This window comes from Chionomys nivalis, chromosome 18 (genome assembly GCF_950005125.1).
Source record: "Chionomys nivalis chromosome 18, mChiNiv1.1, whole genome shotgun sequence".
Lineage (NCBI taxonomy): Eukaryota > Metazoa > Chordata > Mammalia > Rodentia > Cricetidae > Chionomys > Chionomys nivalis.
This window is the reverse complement of record NC_080103.1, coordinates 35,437,561-35,449,411: the sequence shown is the minus strand read 5'-3', so window position 1 is coordinate 35,449,411 and position 11,851 is coordinate 35,437,561. Positions and strand designations below refer to the sequence as shown.

The 11,851-nt window shown below is 38.3% G+C and overlaps 1 protein-coding gene across 1 annotated transcript; it reads right to left on the bottom strand.

Moving 5' to 3' along the window:
* Positions 1-420: 420 nt before the first annotated feature.
* Tram1l1 (translocation associated membrane protein 1 like 1) lies at positions 421-5,106 on the bottom strand. The gene has a single exon (XM_057793589.1). The coding sequence runs from the start codon at positions 4,756-4,758 to the stop codon at positions 3,646-3,648; it is 1,113 nt and encodes a 370-aa protein (XP_057649572.1). The 5' UTR covers positions 4,759-5,106; the 3' UTR covers positions 421-3,645.
* Between the last annotated feature and the right edge of the window lie 6,745 nt (positions 5,107-11,851).

The following is an 11,851-nucleotide window of genomic DNA, read 5'->3' as shown; positions in this document are numbered from 1 at the left end:
AGCCATATCTTTTCTTCTCCTATAGTGGTGTATTATTTGTGTTTTAATAAATAAAGCTTTCCCAAAGGTCAGTGCAAAGCAGCCACACTAGTAAGCCATACAGGCCAGGCAGGGGTTGCACACACCTTTAGTCCCAACAGCCACGCTAGTTAACCACAAAGGCCAGGCAGTGGTGATACAGGCCTTTAATCCTAGCATTAGGGAGAAATATAAGGTAGGAGGAGACAAGAACTCTTTCTCTTTCAGTCTGGAGATTTCAAAGAGGTAAGAGCTCTCTAGTGGCTTAGCTGCTTTTGCTTTTCTGATCTTCAGGTTGAACCGCAATATCTGGCCCTGGATTTTTATTATCCATGCCACGCTCTTCCTCTCACTTCCCTCCATACTGCTGACAGATGTCTTAACTCTCAACTAGAAGGATATCTCCAACATAAAGCGAGGACCCAAGTCCCATCTTTATTCAGATGCTTCTCAGGCATCCCTCCCCGAAGAATTTCCTCTGAAACTGCTTTAAGGACTGGAGAGATGTTGCCATGGGTAACATTTACAGCACAAGTTTGAGGAGCCGAGTTCAAATCATCAAGTTCTAAGTAAATCCAGGTGCAACAGCTCATGTCTACAATCCCAACGCTCCTGAGATGAGAGGTGGAGTTGGGCGCATCGCTAGCTCAAAGGCCATCAGCGGCAAACAACACAGACACCCTGTCTCAGAAAAGGTAGAAGGTGAGGACCTACAGTGTCCTTTGACCACCAGGCATACTTGAGCACACATGAAGGAGCACACACAAAAGTGATGCACACACACACACACACACACACACAGGCGCACGCATATCCCCACCTATGTACAGTACTGGTAAAATTCTCCTTTTACCCAATGTAAATAATTTTTAGTCCAATTGAACAAGAAGTAAAAATTGTATTGTTCTCCAAATTAAAAGGCTATCAGACTATTCCACACTTAAAAAGGATTTTAATTATTAATGTGATAATTGTAATCTTCTTGAATGGAGTCCAAAGATAGATGGCAGTGTCTGTGCAGGCTTCTCATACTAGCAAACAAATATGGAAAGACAATGAAGTGTTGTTTCCAAGATTACTGTTTCCTTATTGAATTAAAATGGAATTATACTGACCACCATGGAAAGATGTCACCTAAAGCTTGTTTGTCCTTTACAACATAATGGCACATCATTATCATTTGTTAAGGAAAATGCAACAAACTTTCAATTAAATGCTAACAGATCCATATTTTAAATATGACGTGTGCTCGGAATCCATTCCAGGACACCTATCTCTTAGACTGTTATTGAGTATCCAAGTTTGAAAAACAGTAAAGCAAATCCCTCTGAGCAGAACCTTTGGGTTCAATGGCCAGACACATCTGGAGACTTTTGCAGCCTCTAATGATAGATCTGAGCTTTCATGTGGTTAACCAAGGCCAATGCTGTCCTTAATAACACCTTGAATTATGACCTTCTGGAGAATATTTTTAAGAGACTTAACAATTCCTACCAAGCTAATTAAATCTGTAACGTTTCTTTTAACATTTATTGGCCGACATTTATATTTCCTGACATTATTTCCTGAATTCATTAAGAGATATATCTAGAATCTTTCCAGGATTTCTCCAAACTTCTTTATTTCTTATGGACTCATAGTACATAAGAACGTAGTTTTCCTTTTCCAGCATCGACAGAGATGAAGTCAATCATCCCTTCCTTGAGCGTTCTTTCAAATGGGTTGCTGTGCTCTGGGATTTTAGGTTTGCTCTTCCTTCTTGCCATGACAGCAAAGAAATCAAGCCAGGGATAGATAGCTAGAGGTCATCATGTTGGAAATTAACTTGAACGGTAAAGAGCTAAGAGAATCTCAAGGAAGTCTACCTAGATCCTTATCAAATTTATTACTAACATCAATTTAACTCTTAGTATTATTACCAGTCATATAAAACAAATGTTGCCCTTTGATTGTACAATGATTTCATTTAGATTTTCACTGATCATTTGCAAACCAAGTGCCTAGTAGATACAAAATCAGTTATCATGAGTTAAAATACGCATAACAGTTTAGGCCCTGAGAGGTAAGGAATATGAGAGACGGTTCTGAGTCATATGGAAAGTTGAAATTTGGCTTTACAATTGCACAGCAGTTGGTTAAATGTAAGTGACTTTAGAGCTCAGGCATGGATTACCAACACTACAAGTTAGGCAGATGAGAAGGAGGGAGTAAAGAAAAATCACTTTCATACCCAGAAAGAAATGTTTGTTACTTACCTTTGAAAGAAGAGAGAGTAGAAAAGATTGTCTTTCTGCCTTCTCTCTCTGTGATCTGCTAGGTAAGGATAAAGTTTCAGGAAGCTCACCTTTTGGAAAAGCTGAATGATTAACGCACCTATGCGGAGACAGTCACAAGTAGAGATGAGAGACATGAGAAGAAACTGCAGAAGTTAGGAAATGCAGGAACATGCAGCCCAGCCCAGCATGATACCATATCCTTGAAAAGACAAAACTACCAACACTAAGGAAATGAACTCAACACAGGGATTTAGGCCGGACATAAATATTTACCTCCTCAGCCCACTGTTCGTATTGGTTTTTGTAAAGATATAAACTATATACGTATATACACATACATAATCAACAAAGACTGCCCTATATAGGTGTTTCCAAATTAAAGACAGAAGCAAGTTACAATAACAACACCACTTTAAAACCTCTTCATAAATCTATTTGGCTACCTGATCTTCAAATGAAGTTTAATTTGGCAAATATTTCTCAGATATAACTACCTGCACATATAAACACACACATACCTATATACATATATACTGTATGCGTATATACATTTTAAAAATTATTCACATAATATTTTTCTGATACATTGCTTTCACCATATTTATGAATCTACAAGTACCTCTTTAAATAAATATTAAAAGAATAAGTGTGACTTCTTTCCGTAATATTTAATTCTGCAAATTTTCATTTATAAGTGTTTAAAATAAACAGGAACAAGTTTACCTCTTCAGTAATCCATCATATTTATTAAAGCTATTTTGACTCAATAGATTTCATTATCTCCACACATGTCATTTATTTATATTTTGATTCTTTAATGGGGGTGTAACACTAACAACCACTACTCATAAAATTAAACACATGATGATCTTGGCCGTTTAACAAATATCTTCTCTGTTGTAAATTCAAAACAATAAAAATCCCAACAATTACATAATACTGGTTTGAGTTATACCTTTATCAGTTTTTCCACTTTATGCTGTAAGAAAACGACTTTGCTACCAGTCTTGTTAATGCCATACAGAACATTTGAAGCAGGAAACTATTATTTATGCACACAATGTTGCAGTCATAACCACAAATCATTTGCAGAATCACTGAGGTAAGACTCTAAACTAAATATGGTGTTGATCTGTTAACTATTCTAACAGGATTTTGAGGATGAGTGGTTTCGTCTTAATTTTTCCCCCACTTATAAGGCTCCAAAACCCCTAAAAACACATTAGACAATACAATAGCAATATTCAAAGAGCACAACCCGTTCTGAAGAACAGAAAATCTATAGCACAGAGACACCACACAGTAAGGAGTGGATTCCCTTGAAGGTATGAATCAATTAACTGTCAACTCCTTAAGGAACTTTCTCTTTCTTCTTTGGTGGAGAATCTATTCTATTTGGATTCTCCACTCCATTTTCTGTGCTTTTTCTCGACCTGGATCGTCTCTTCCTCCCCGGGGCGTGAAGAGTCATATCTTCTAGCCATCTCTGAAGCGACACAGTAGTCAAGGTCCATGTGATGTACACTTGGATACTGCAACTCGAAGACAGAACAGCGATTTTAGCTGCCAACACATTGACATTTCCAGAGAGGATATTTGGATTCTGTGACCCTGCCAAGTGAAGCCCTACTGTGATCACCGAAACAATCAACGTCACCAGTCTCCCGGATATAAACACCAAAGGCCAAAGAGACAGCCCTTTCTGGTACCGCTCATCACCGAAGTAGAACAGGCTGCATAGGTTGGAGAGCAGCTCGACGGAATAGTGCAGGAGCAGCAGCAGCAGGCCCAGGTGGTTCAAGGACAAGAGATAGGCCCCTCCGATGTGGAAGAGGTGGAGACCGATGAAGATGAGCTGACCCGGGACATCTTGCTTCCTCACTTTTTGGAAGTAGAGCTCTGGAAAGCTATGACACCAGTAAGCCAGCTGTGAGATGTAGAAAAATTTCATCTGAAATGTCATCATGTTGTGGGGAGGAGCCTTCCACAATAGAGTGGGGTTTGAAAAGCAGTTCTCAGAGGCCAGAATGCTCATGCCCCAGATACCAGACACTATATAGAACACACTTAGCTGCCCCGCCTCGTTCAGTTTGCTTTGTTTGCCTTTGGTGAGCTGCAGTCTCTTGCTGATCTTATCCAGAATATACTCCTGAATGGTGGCATGGGTGATGATGGCCACTAGCATGTAGAAGAACACTGTGGCCAGATCTTTGACCCCATAATGGTAAAGGGTCCTGGACCCTGAAGGCAGCTCTTCCGCGGGGACAACGACTCCGTGCTGCAGCGTGAGGAACACAATCGACATCTCGGCCGTGCCCTCGAACAAAAGCCCCATCACGAAGAACATGCCCACGCAGGAGACCATGTCCGCGTGGTTCTGCACCATGAATTCGTGGCTCAACACCGGGGGGTTCCTGGTGCTCTTCTTGCGGAGCCCCATGCCGCGGTACTCACCGGTACTCATTGGCCGCCGCCGCTGCTCACTGCGCTGCTCCAAGCGCCGGCCTCCCCATCCCAGCCTGTCCGCAGCCCAGGGTCGCAGCCGCTCCCGACCGATCAATCAAAGGCTGGGGCCGCGTAGACCGAGCATGCGCACAGGGCCTGCGGAGGCAGGGAAGGAAATCGAGCGCCGCGCCCCTGCCCCGCAGGCCCGGGTGCGAGCGCGGATTTGCCGTGGCGAACGCAGCAGCCGCCCACCCGCCAGGACCGGAGGTGCTTCCCAGGAACTGGTCCGGACCAGATAGGGAAATCCGGTGCCATTGTCATCTCCATCACCAGCATCACTTCAGCATCACAGCAGCGAGCTCCCTAGTGCTCTCTACTGATCCCTAATGGATCTCACAATCACTTAGGAGCTGGATGCTGTGAGAATCTCTCCCTCCCTCCCTCCCTCCCTCCCTCCTCTCTCTCTCTCTCTCTCTCTCTCTCTCTCTCTCTCTCTCTCTCTCTCTCTCTCTCTCTCCTCTCCCTCCCTCCTTCCTCTCCCCCCCTTTCCCCTCCCATTCTACAGTTCTTTGACACAAAAGCTGACTCCAGAGCTCCTCACTATCTTGCCAACCATTTATCATCACACATCTGGAAAATACCAGTAGCCAAGATTTAAATCTGGGTGACTCCAGAGCAGAGCGTGTGTGTTTCAGCATTGCATTGTACTGTCTCCTTGTTAAATCAGTCTAACCTCGAAACACTAGATTCACAACAAAGCAGTTTCGAAAATAATTTTCCAATTGGAATGATTACCAGTTAATTATTTTCAAAGTTTGCAGGTAGTGGGACGCAGAGAACTAGCAGGTAGTTCTCGGGTAGGTCCTTTGGCCACTGAACAAGACTTCCCTCAAGCATGTGAATCTGCAGGTTTATTTCTCTGAGTATTGTGTTTTTAGTATATATTAAATGCACATAAAAAAAAAGCAAAGCTAGTAGCTTTCTCAACTGAAGTTTCATGTCAATTTTCAAATATCTCTTCCGATACCCAGTGAATTTCTTGTCCCTTAACTGACGTATGAGTAAAAAATCTGATATGAATGACAGTTGGAATATGAAACGTGCATTTCAGAAGAAAAATGCGACGGGATATTTTTACAATAAAGCAATCATTATCACTAGCACACTAACCTTTATTATTCTTCCTTTCTCTGTATGTCATAACTGAATGTAAATGGAAGATTTTGAACTAAACATTCAGATCAATGGACTGCAACTTGCATTTCAAAGGAGTCAAAGGATAAGGGAATTGTTTCTGCATTAAGGAAACTATGCATGTGTGTATGTTCTTCATAGCAAGAATTCTCCATTCTTCAAATGATTCTTCGCTGGATCGCTCGCACTTTACAAAGCATCATTTTGACTTTTCTTTGTTTATCGAAACTCAATTATAGAGTATGACAATTCCACAGTGAGAGCAAATTAAAGTGAAATCACCAAGAAAACAGCTAGGGTGCAAAGGAATGAGAAGAAGAAGAAGAAGAGGAAGAAGAAGAAGAAGAAGAAGAAGAAGAAGAAGAAGAAGAAGAAGAAGAAGAAGAAGAAGAAGAAGAAGAAGAAGAAGAAGAAGAAGAAGAAGAAGAAGAAGAAGAAGAAGAAGAAGAAGAAGAAAATCAAAATTGTCAAAAAATGGTCTATGGTCTGACTGGAATGCTCCAAGATAAAAGCAGTGCTTGAGTGCTTGTCTGGAATCAGGAAAGAAAGGATCCATGTACCTGTGTCAGGTTAATGATAATTTTAAATATAGAATCATTTGCTTATAATGACATAGGTAACACAATTGAAAGCTGTAGCATGAATAATAAAAGTAAAAACATTTGTGTAACTCTCAACTGTACTCTTTTAATATTTTTGGAATTATTTTTGAAAAGCTTTCTACCCTAAGTGTGTCAGCATGATCTATTTTGACCTCAAAATAAAATAAACACAGCACACATCAAAATGAATAGGACAGATATTTATGTATTAATATGCGTTTACTGTTAGAGGAAGAAAAGCATTGGTGAGTTAGTTTTAAATTACTTGTTAAAGAATAAAACTTCCAGACTTCATTTTTCTCCTCTCACTCTATAGTTTCTCAAGAAGAGGCAAATACTTCAGCGTGTAATTTTTACTTGCTTTACTAGAAGCCTTGCAAAGATTAACATACACGACAAAGTTCGTAGCTGCTTGCTGGAAGAATCCAGTTCTTCACAATGTGAAATAAGGGTTGTCTAGCATCGGTATAGAATCTTCCATAATGTCTGAATAAGTCCTCTTAATATGGTATTGACATCAACATGACATAGGTGCTTAGATCTTCAATAATAAACTGTCGAGTGAACAAGACAGAAACCAAAAATTCCATGGTACTTTATAATCTAGCACTAAAAGTCACATCCACCATTTGAATTGTAAAATGAAACACACTGCTATTCACTGAAAGCAAGACTGGGCAGAGGAAAAGGTGGGCATCCTTCACAGACAGTACCCCTGAATGATACATGCACTAGTTTAAAAATCACGGAAAACAAACTTTGTTTCCTCTTGTAAATTAATGTCTTTCTCTTAGGAGGAAAGGAACAGTCCCATACAAATAAATATAGCACCAGGCATAGGCATACTGCCCAGAACATGTTACTGTAAATTAGGAGCAGGTGCAAATGGGGATCCTCACATCCGTTTCTTTGTTACACTAACTTCAATTTTAGTTTTTAACCTTACAAAGGAAAGAAATACAGCTTTTGGTTTTCAAATATTTTATGTAAGGATAAAAGGCACTAAACACCTCCATTTAAGATAAGCAACTGGGGTACACACAGCAGCAAGTGGTCAGTAAAAATAATAAGGTCAGTCTACAGTACTATCTCTAGACCTTGGACTTAAGCCTCGTATTAATCCCTGCGAAATGCTGTTTTATTACCCAAAAAGACATCAAACATTATAAATTGATTTGCTTTTGTTTATTTGGTGTTTTGAAAATTTATAACCACAAGAAATTAAAATATATTAATCTGTCAATTCAACATCACTGATGCCTGTATAACAGAGACAAAGCATTTACTAGTTATGATATATTCACCACACAGTGAGTAGCCTTTCAAGGAAATAATATTTAGAATTGACAGCAGAGAAACAGAGGAGACAGCTATTAACTATACTGTACAGACATTTGCCATAAATGCAGAAAGCTTCTTTTAAAACAGTGGTTCTCAACCTTTGGGTTGCTGACCCTTTGGGGGTCACATATCAGATGTTTATATTATGATTTCCAACGGTAGCAAAATTACAGTTATGAAGTTGCAATGAAATAATTTTATGGTTGGGGGGGTCACCGCAACAGGAGAAACTGTATTTAAACGTCACAACATTAGGAATGTTGAGTACCACCGTTCTAATATGTGTTGATGATTTCATTATAAGGAGCATTAGATGTTCAGAAACTCTACTGAAAGTCTCTTTGTAAATAGAGAACTGTATTTCATAGCACTGCTAATAGCTTATTCTTTCCATTAGCTATACTACTGGCTCGATTTTGGAAGTTTGTGCATAGGAAACCAATATTATGTATTTAAGCAGCTTAATTACAGTGTCATTTCAAAGGTTTTACATACTTCTTAAGTAATCTAAAATAGACAAAATAATATTGCATTTCATAGTAGGTAAATGGCAAAAGCAATATGAACTTTTAATGTGCAAATTACTTCATCTTTAAATATTGTATATCTTAGAGTAAATGTAAATTTTACATCACTACGATATCAACTATTTAGGAATTTAAATTAACAAGAAGTGAATTCAACATAAATTCTAATGTATTGTGTCATTTAAAGGAAGCAAGATATACTGTAAAAGAGGTAATAGGAAATAACTAACCCACACCACATCAAATCAATGTTTATAATTAGGAATACAAGGCTACATTTAACAAAAGCAACACAGTTTAGTTTGTGCAAGAAACAAAGTCTCTTGGGCTTTGCAGATTTTCAAGTGATTAAAAAATTAAATGGAAAAGATACTTATTAAGGCCAAGGTACTTTTATAACTGACTCGATAATATTAAACAGGAACATCTGAAAAATAAAATATGACTGAATATTTAATAGAATAAGAAAATGTAACAGTCACAGATTCTATTATGTCTGTTTGTGTATTTATTCGTAACTTAGATGATTAAAATTATGAAACACTGTCTATAGATAAACTCATAGAAGAGCCTAATATAATCTCTTTATCACTAAAATATAGGAACTAATAAAATCATATAAACATTTAGCAATTTATGCTTTCAAGTGTGTATTATTTAAAATAATGTGTTGCATAGCCTCAGTTTCAGTAGAGAATTAAAGGATAGAAAGAATGTGCTTGCTAATGACTACTGAAATATGTGCTGCATAATAGTCACTAAGGGGTGAAACATGAATGAGGATGAATATTTCAGATGAGGTGAGCAGGGAAACCTCTAAAAGTAAATGCTGTTCAACAAAATTCTATGGGAAATTAGAGGCAAAGCTGGGGGAGAATAGGTTGGGGGGTGACTGATTTCCTTGGTCTTCTGTCCTTAAATGTCAAGGAGAGAATGGTTGAAACTGTACACCAGAAAGAAACTACACACCTTGATTGCTAGAGCCACTATAGATTGTCTGAATTTACTCCATATTCAGTCAGTTTGCTGCTTTTCAGTGGTAAGCATGCTATATGTGCATACATTGTATAACTTCTAGTACTTTCAAATTAATTAATGATATACATTAGTCTTGTCTTACATAGGATCAAAACCATAGGTATTATAGCAAATAAAATGCTTAAATTTTGCTTTCCAAACATAGAGAAGTTATGGAAAAATATAAAATGCAGATGATGCTGAGATCCTAATGCAACTCAGTAATTCAAAAGGGCCATATCTTCATGACTTAATCACTTGCCAAAAGGCTCCACCAAACTTACTGACAGACAACAGGGGTATGGTTCTAACATAAATTTGAACAAATTCAAACATCAAAACTATCACACTGATTCTTCCTAAAATTTTACTTGTTTGGTAAATTGCCTTTGCTTATAAGATTAGTACCGTACCCTTATAGGAGAGACTTCAGTGCAGGTGACTTTACTCTGCCCTGTCTTCAGGCAAATGTTTGGAGTCTGTTACACTTGGAGACCAGCACCAACACCCTATCTTTCCAGCAGAGAATGAGACATTTCAGGCACTAAATTCACTGAAAACCTGGCATTGGGACCTCCAGTCTCCACTATTATGGGAAAAAACTTTACTAATTGTAAGTTACCTAATTAACATAGCTTGCATGGGAACAGTAAGAAACTAAAATCATTGCACTGTAATCACCCATATCCACATCCTACAAATAGAAAATTTAACATTCTGATATATGTTTATGATAAATTCTTTTAGGAGATGACAATTATAGACTCAATTTATACCCTTGCCTACATAATCAAGTCAGTATTTTATGCTTTTGATATTATAAATTTATAGTGTATTTAATATATAAAGAATTTTTATTCAACACTCTTTTATTGAAGCATATTTATAAAACTATCCAGTATATATTTAAATATTTATATTACATATCCATATACAAACTTATATATACACATATATGTATATATATATATATATATATATATATTGTATGTGTGGAGAGAAAGGGAGAGTGAAAGAGAGGAGAGATAAAAATAAAGAGAATTTCAAGACTAGTAATTGAAAATTATTTCCCCCAAAACATGTCAAGGTATGTCCAAACTGGGTTAGGTAGAAATATTGTGAAAAAGAAAGATGCCTCAGGAATCTTTAGCAGCCAATCAGATGATAGAAAAATCGGAAATTGCCGAGCAGAACACAGCATACAACTCTTCAATGGACCATTGACAGGTCCCATTGATAAAAGGTCCCCCTCCCAGCTGATCCCAAAGCTGATCCCAAAGCATCTCACAGTTGTTTTCTTAGAGGAAGCAGCATTCTGGAAACTTCACCATGAATTCTCTTCTTTAAGTTGGTTTGAATGTGAACTGTCTATTTTTTTTTTTTTTTTTTTTTTTTGGTCTCCAGTGTATAGTGCTGTTTTGGAAGAAGGCTTTGGCACCTCTAAGAAGTAGTTTTCCTGATGAAGTATGTCAGTTAGGGGTGGGGTTCCAATCACATAATTATGCCACCATGCTTTTCCTGGCATAACAGACTGTATTTCCTCCTGAACTGTAAGCCAAAATAAACCCTTTATTCCTTAATTTGCCTTTCATCAGGCCATTCCATCAAGCAACAGCAAAGTAACAAATAAAATGGCCAAAGTATCTAGATAGTATCTAGTGTTGTTTCTGTCTCTGTGTCTCTCTGTGTCTCTCTGTGTCTCTCTCTCTTTCTCTCTCTCTCTCTCTCTCTCTCTCTCTCTCTCTCTCTCTCTCTCTCTCTCTCTCTCTCTCTCTCTCTCTCTCTCTCTCTCTCTCAGGATTCTTTGTGTAGTCCTGGCTGCCCTGGAACTCACTCTGTAGAACAGACTGGCCTTGAACTCACAGAGGTCTAAGTGCTTCTGCATCCAAGTGCTGGGATTAAAGGCAGGTGCTACCAGTGCCTGACTTATAGGGTTTCCTTTCAGCTTCTAGCTAGGCGCCTTAGAGAAATGACCTAGCCTATCATGATTGATGGAGCTCTCTCGTCCTCTAAGGCCTACATATTTACTGCCCTTCTATTCTTAAGCACCTCCTTACATTTACATAAGTTCCAATTTCTTTTTTAAAAACTTACTCTCAGATTTTTGATATGCTTGTTGTTTTTCTTCTCCAAGAGCAAGGAATGTTATACTATTAATGGCTACAGGTGTGATGACCCTGGCTGCTCTTTCCCATACCCAAGTCATAGTAAATAAGCTTAAATTTATAAAAGCCAAAAACAAAAAACAGACCATTTTGTTAATTCAGCTTTATGTAAACATCACACAGTTTTTATTTTTTAAACTTTCCTTCTTCACTCCAGGATTACATGCCAGGCATAGTTCCCCTGTCTTCACTCCTCCCAGTCATTCCATGGCCCACCTTTCCTCTTCACCAGGTCCAGTCCTTTCCTTTTTCCTTTCAGTAAAGAA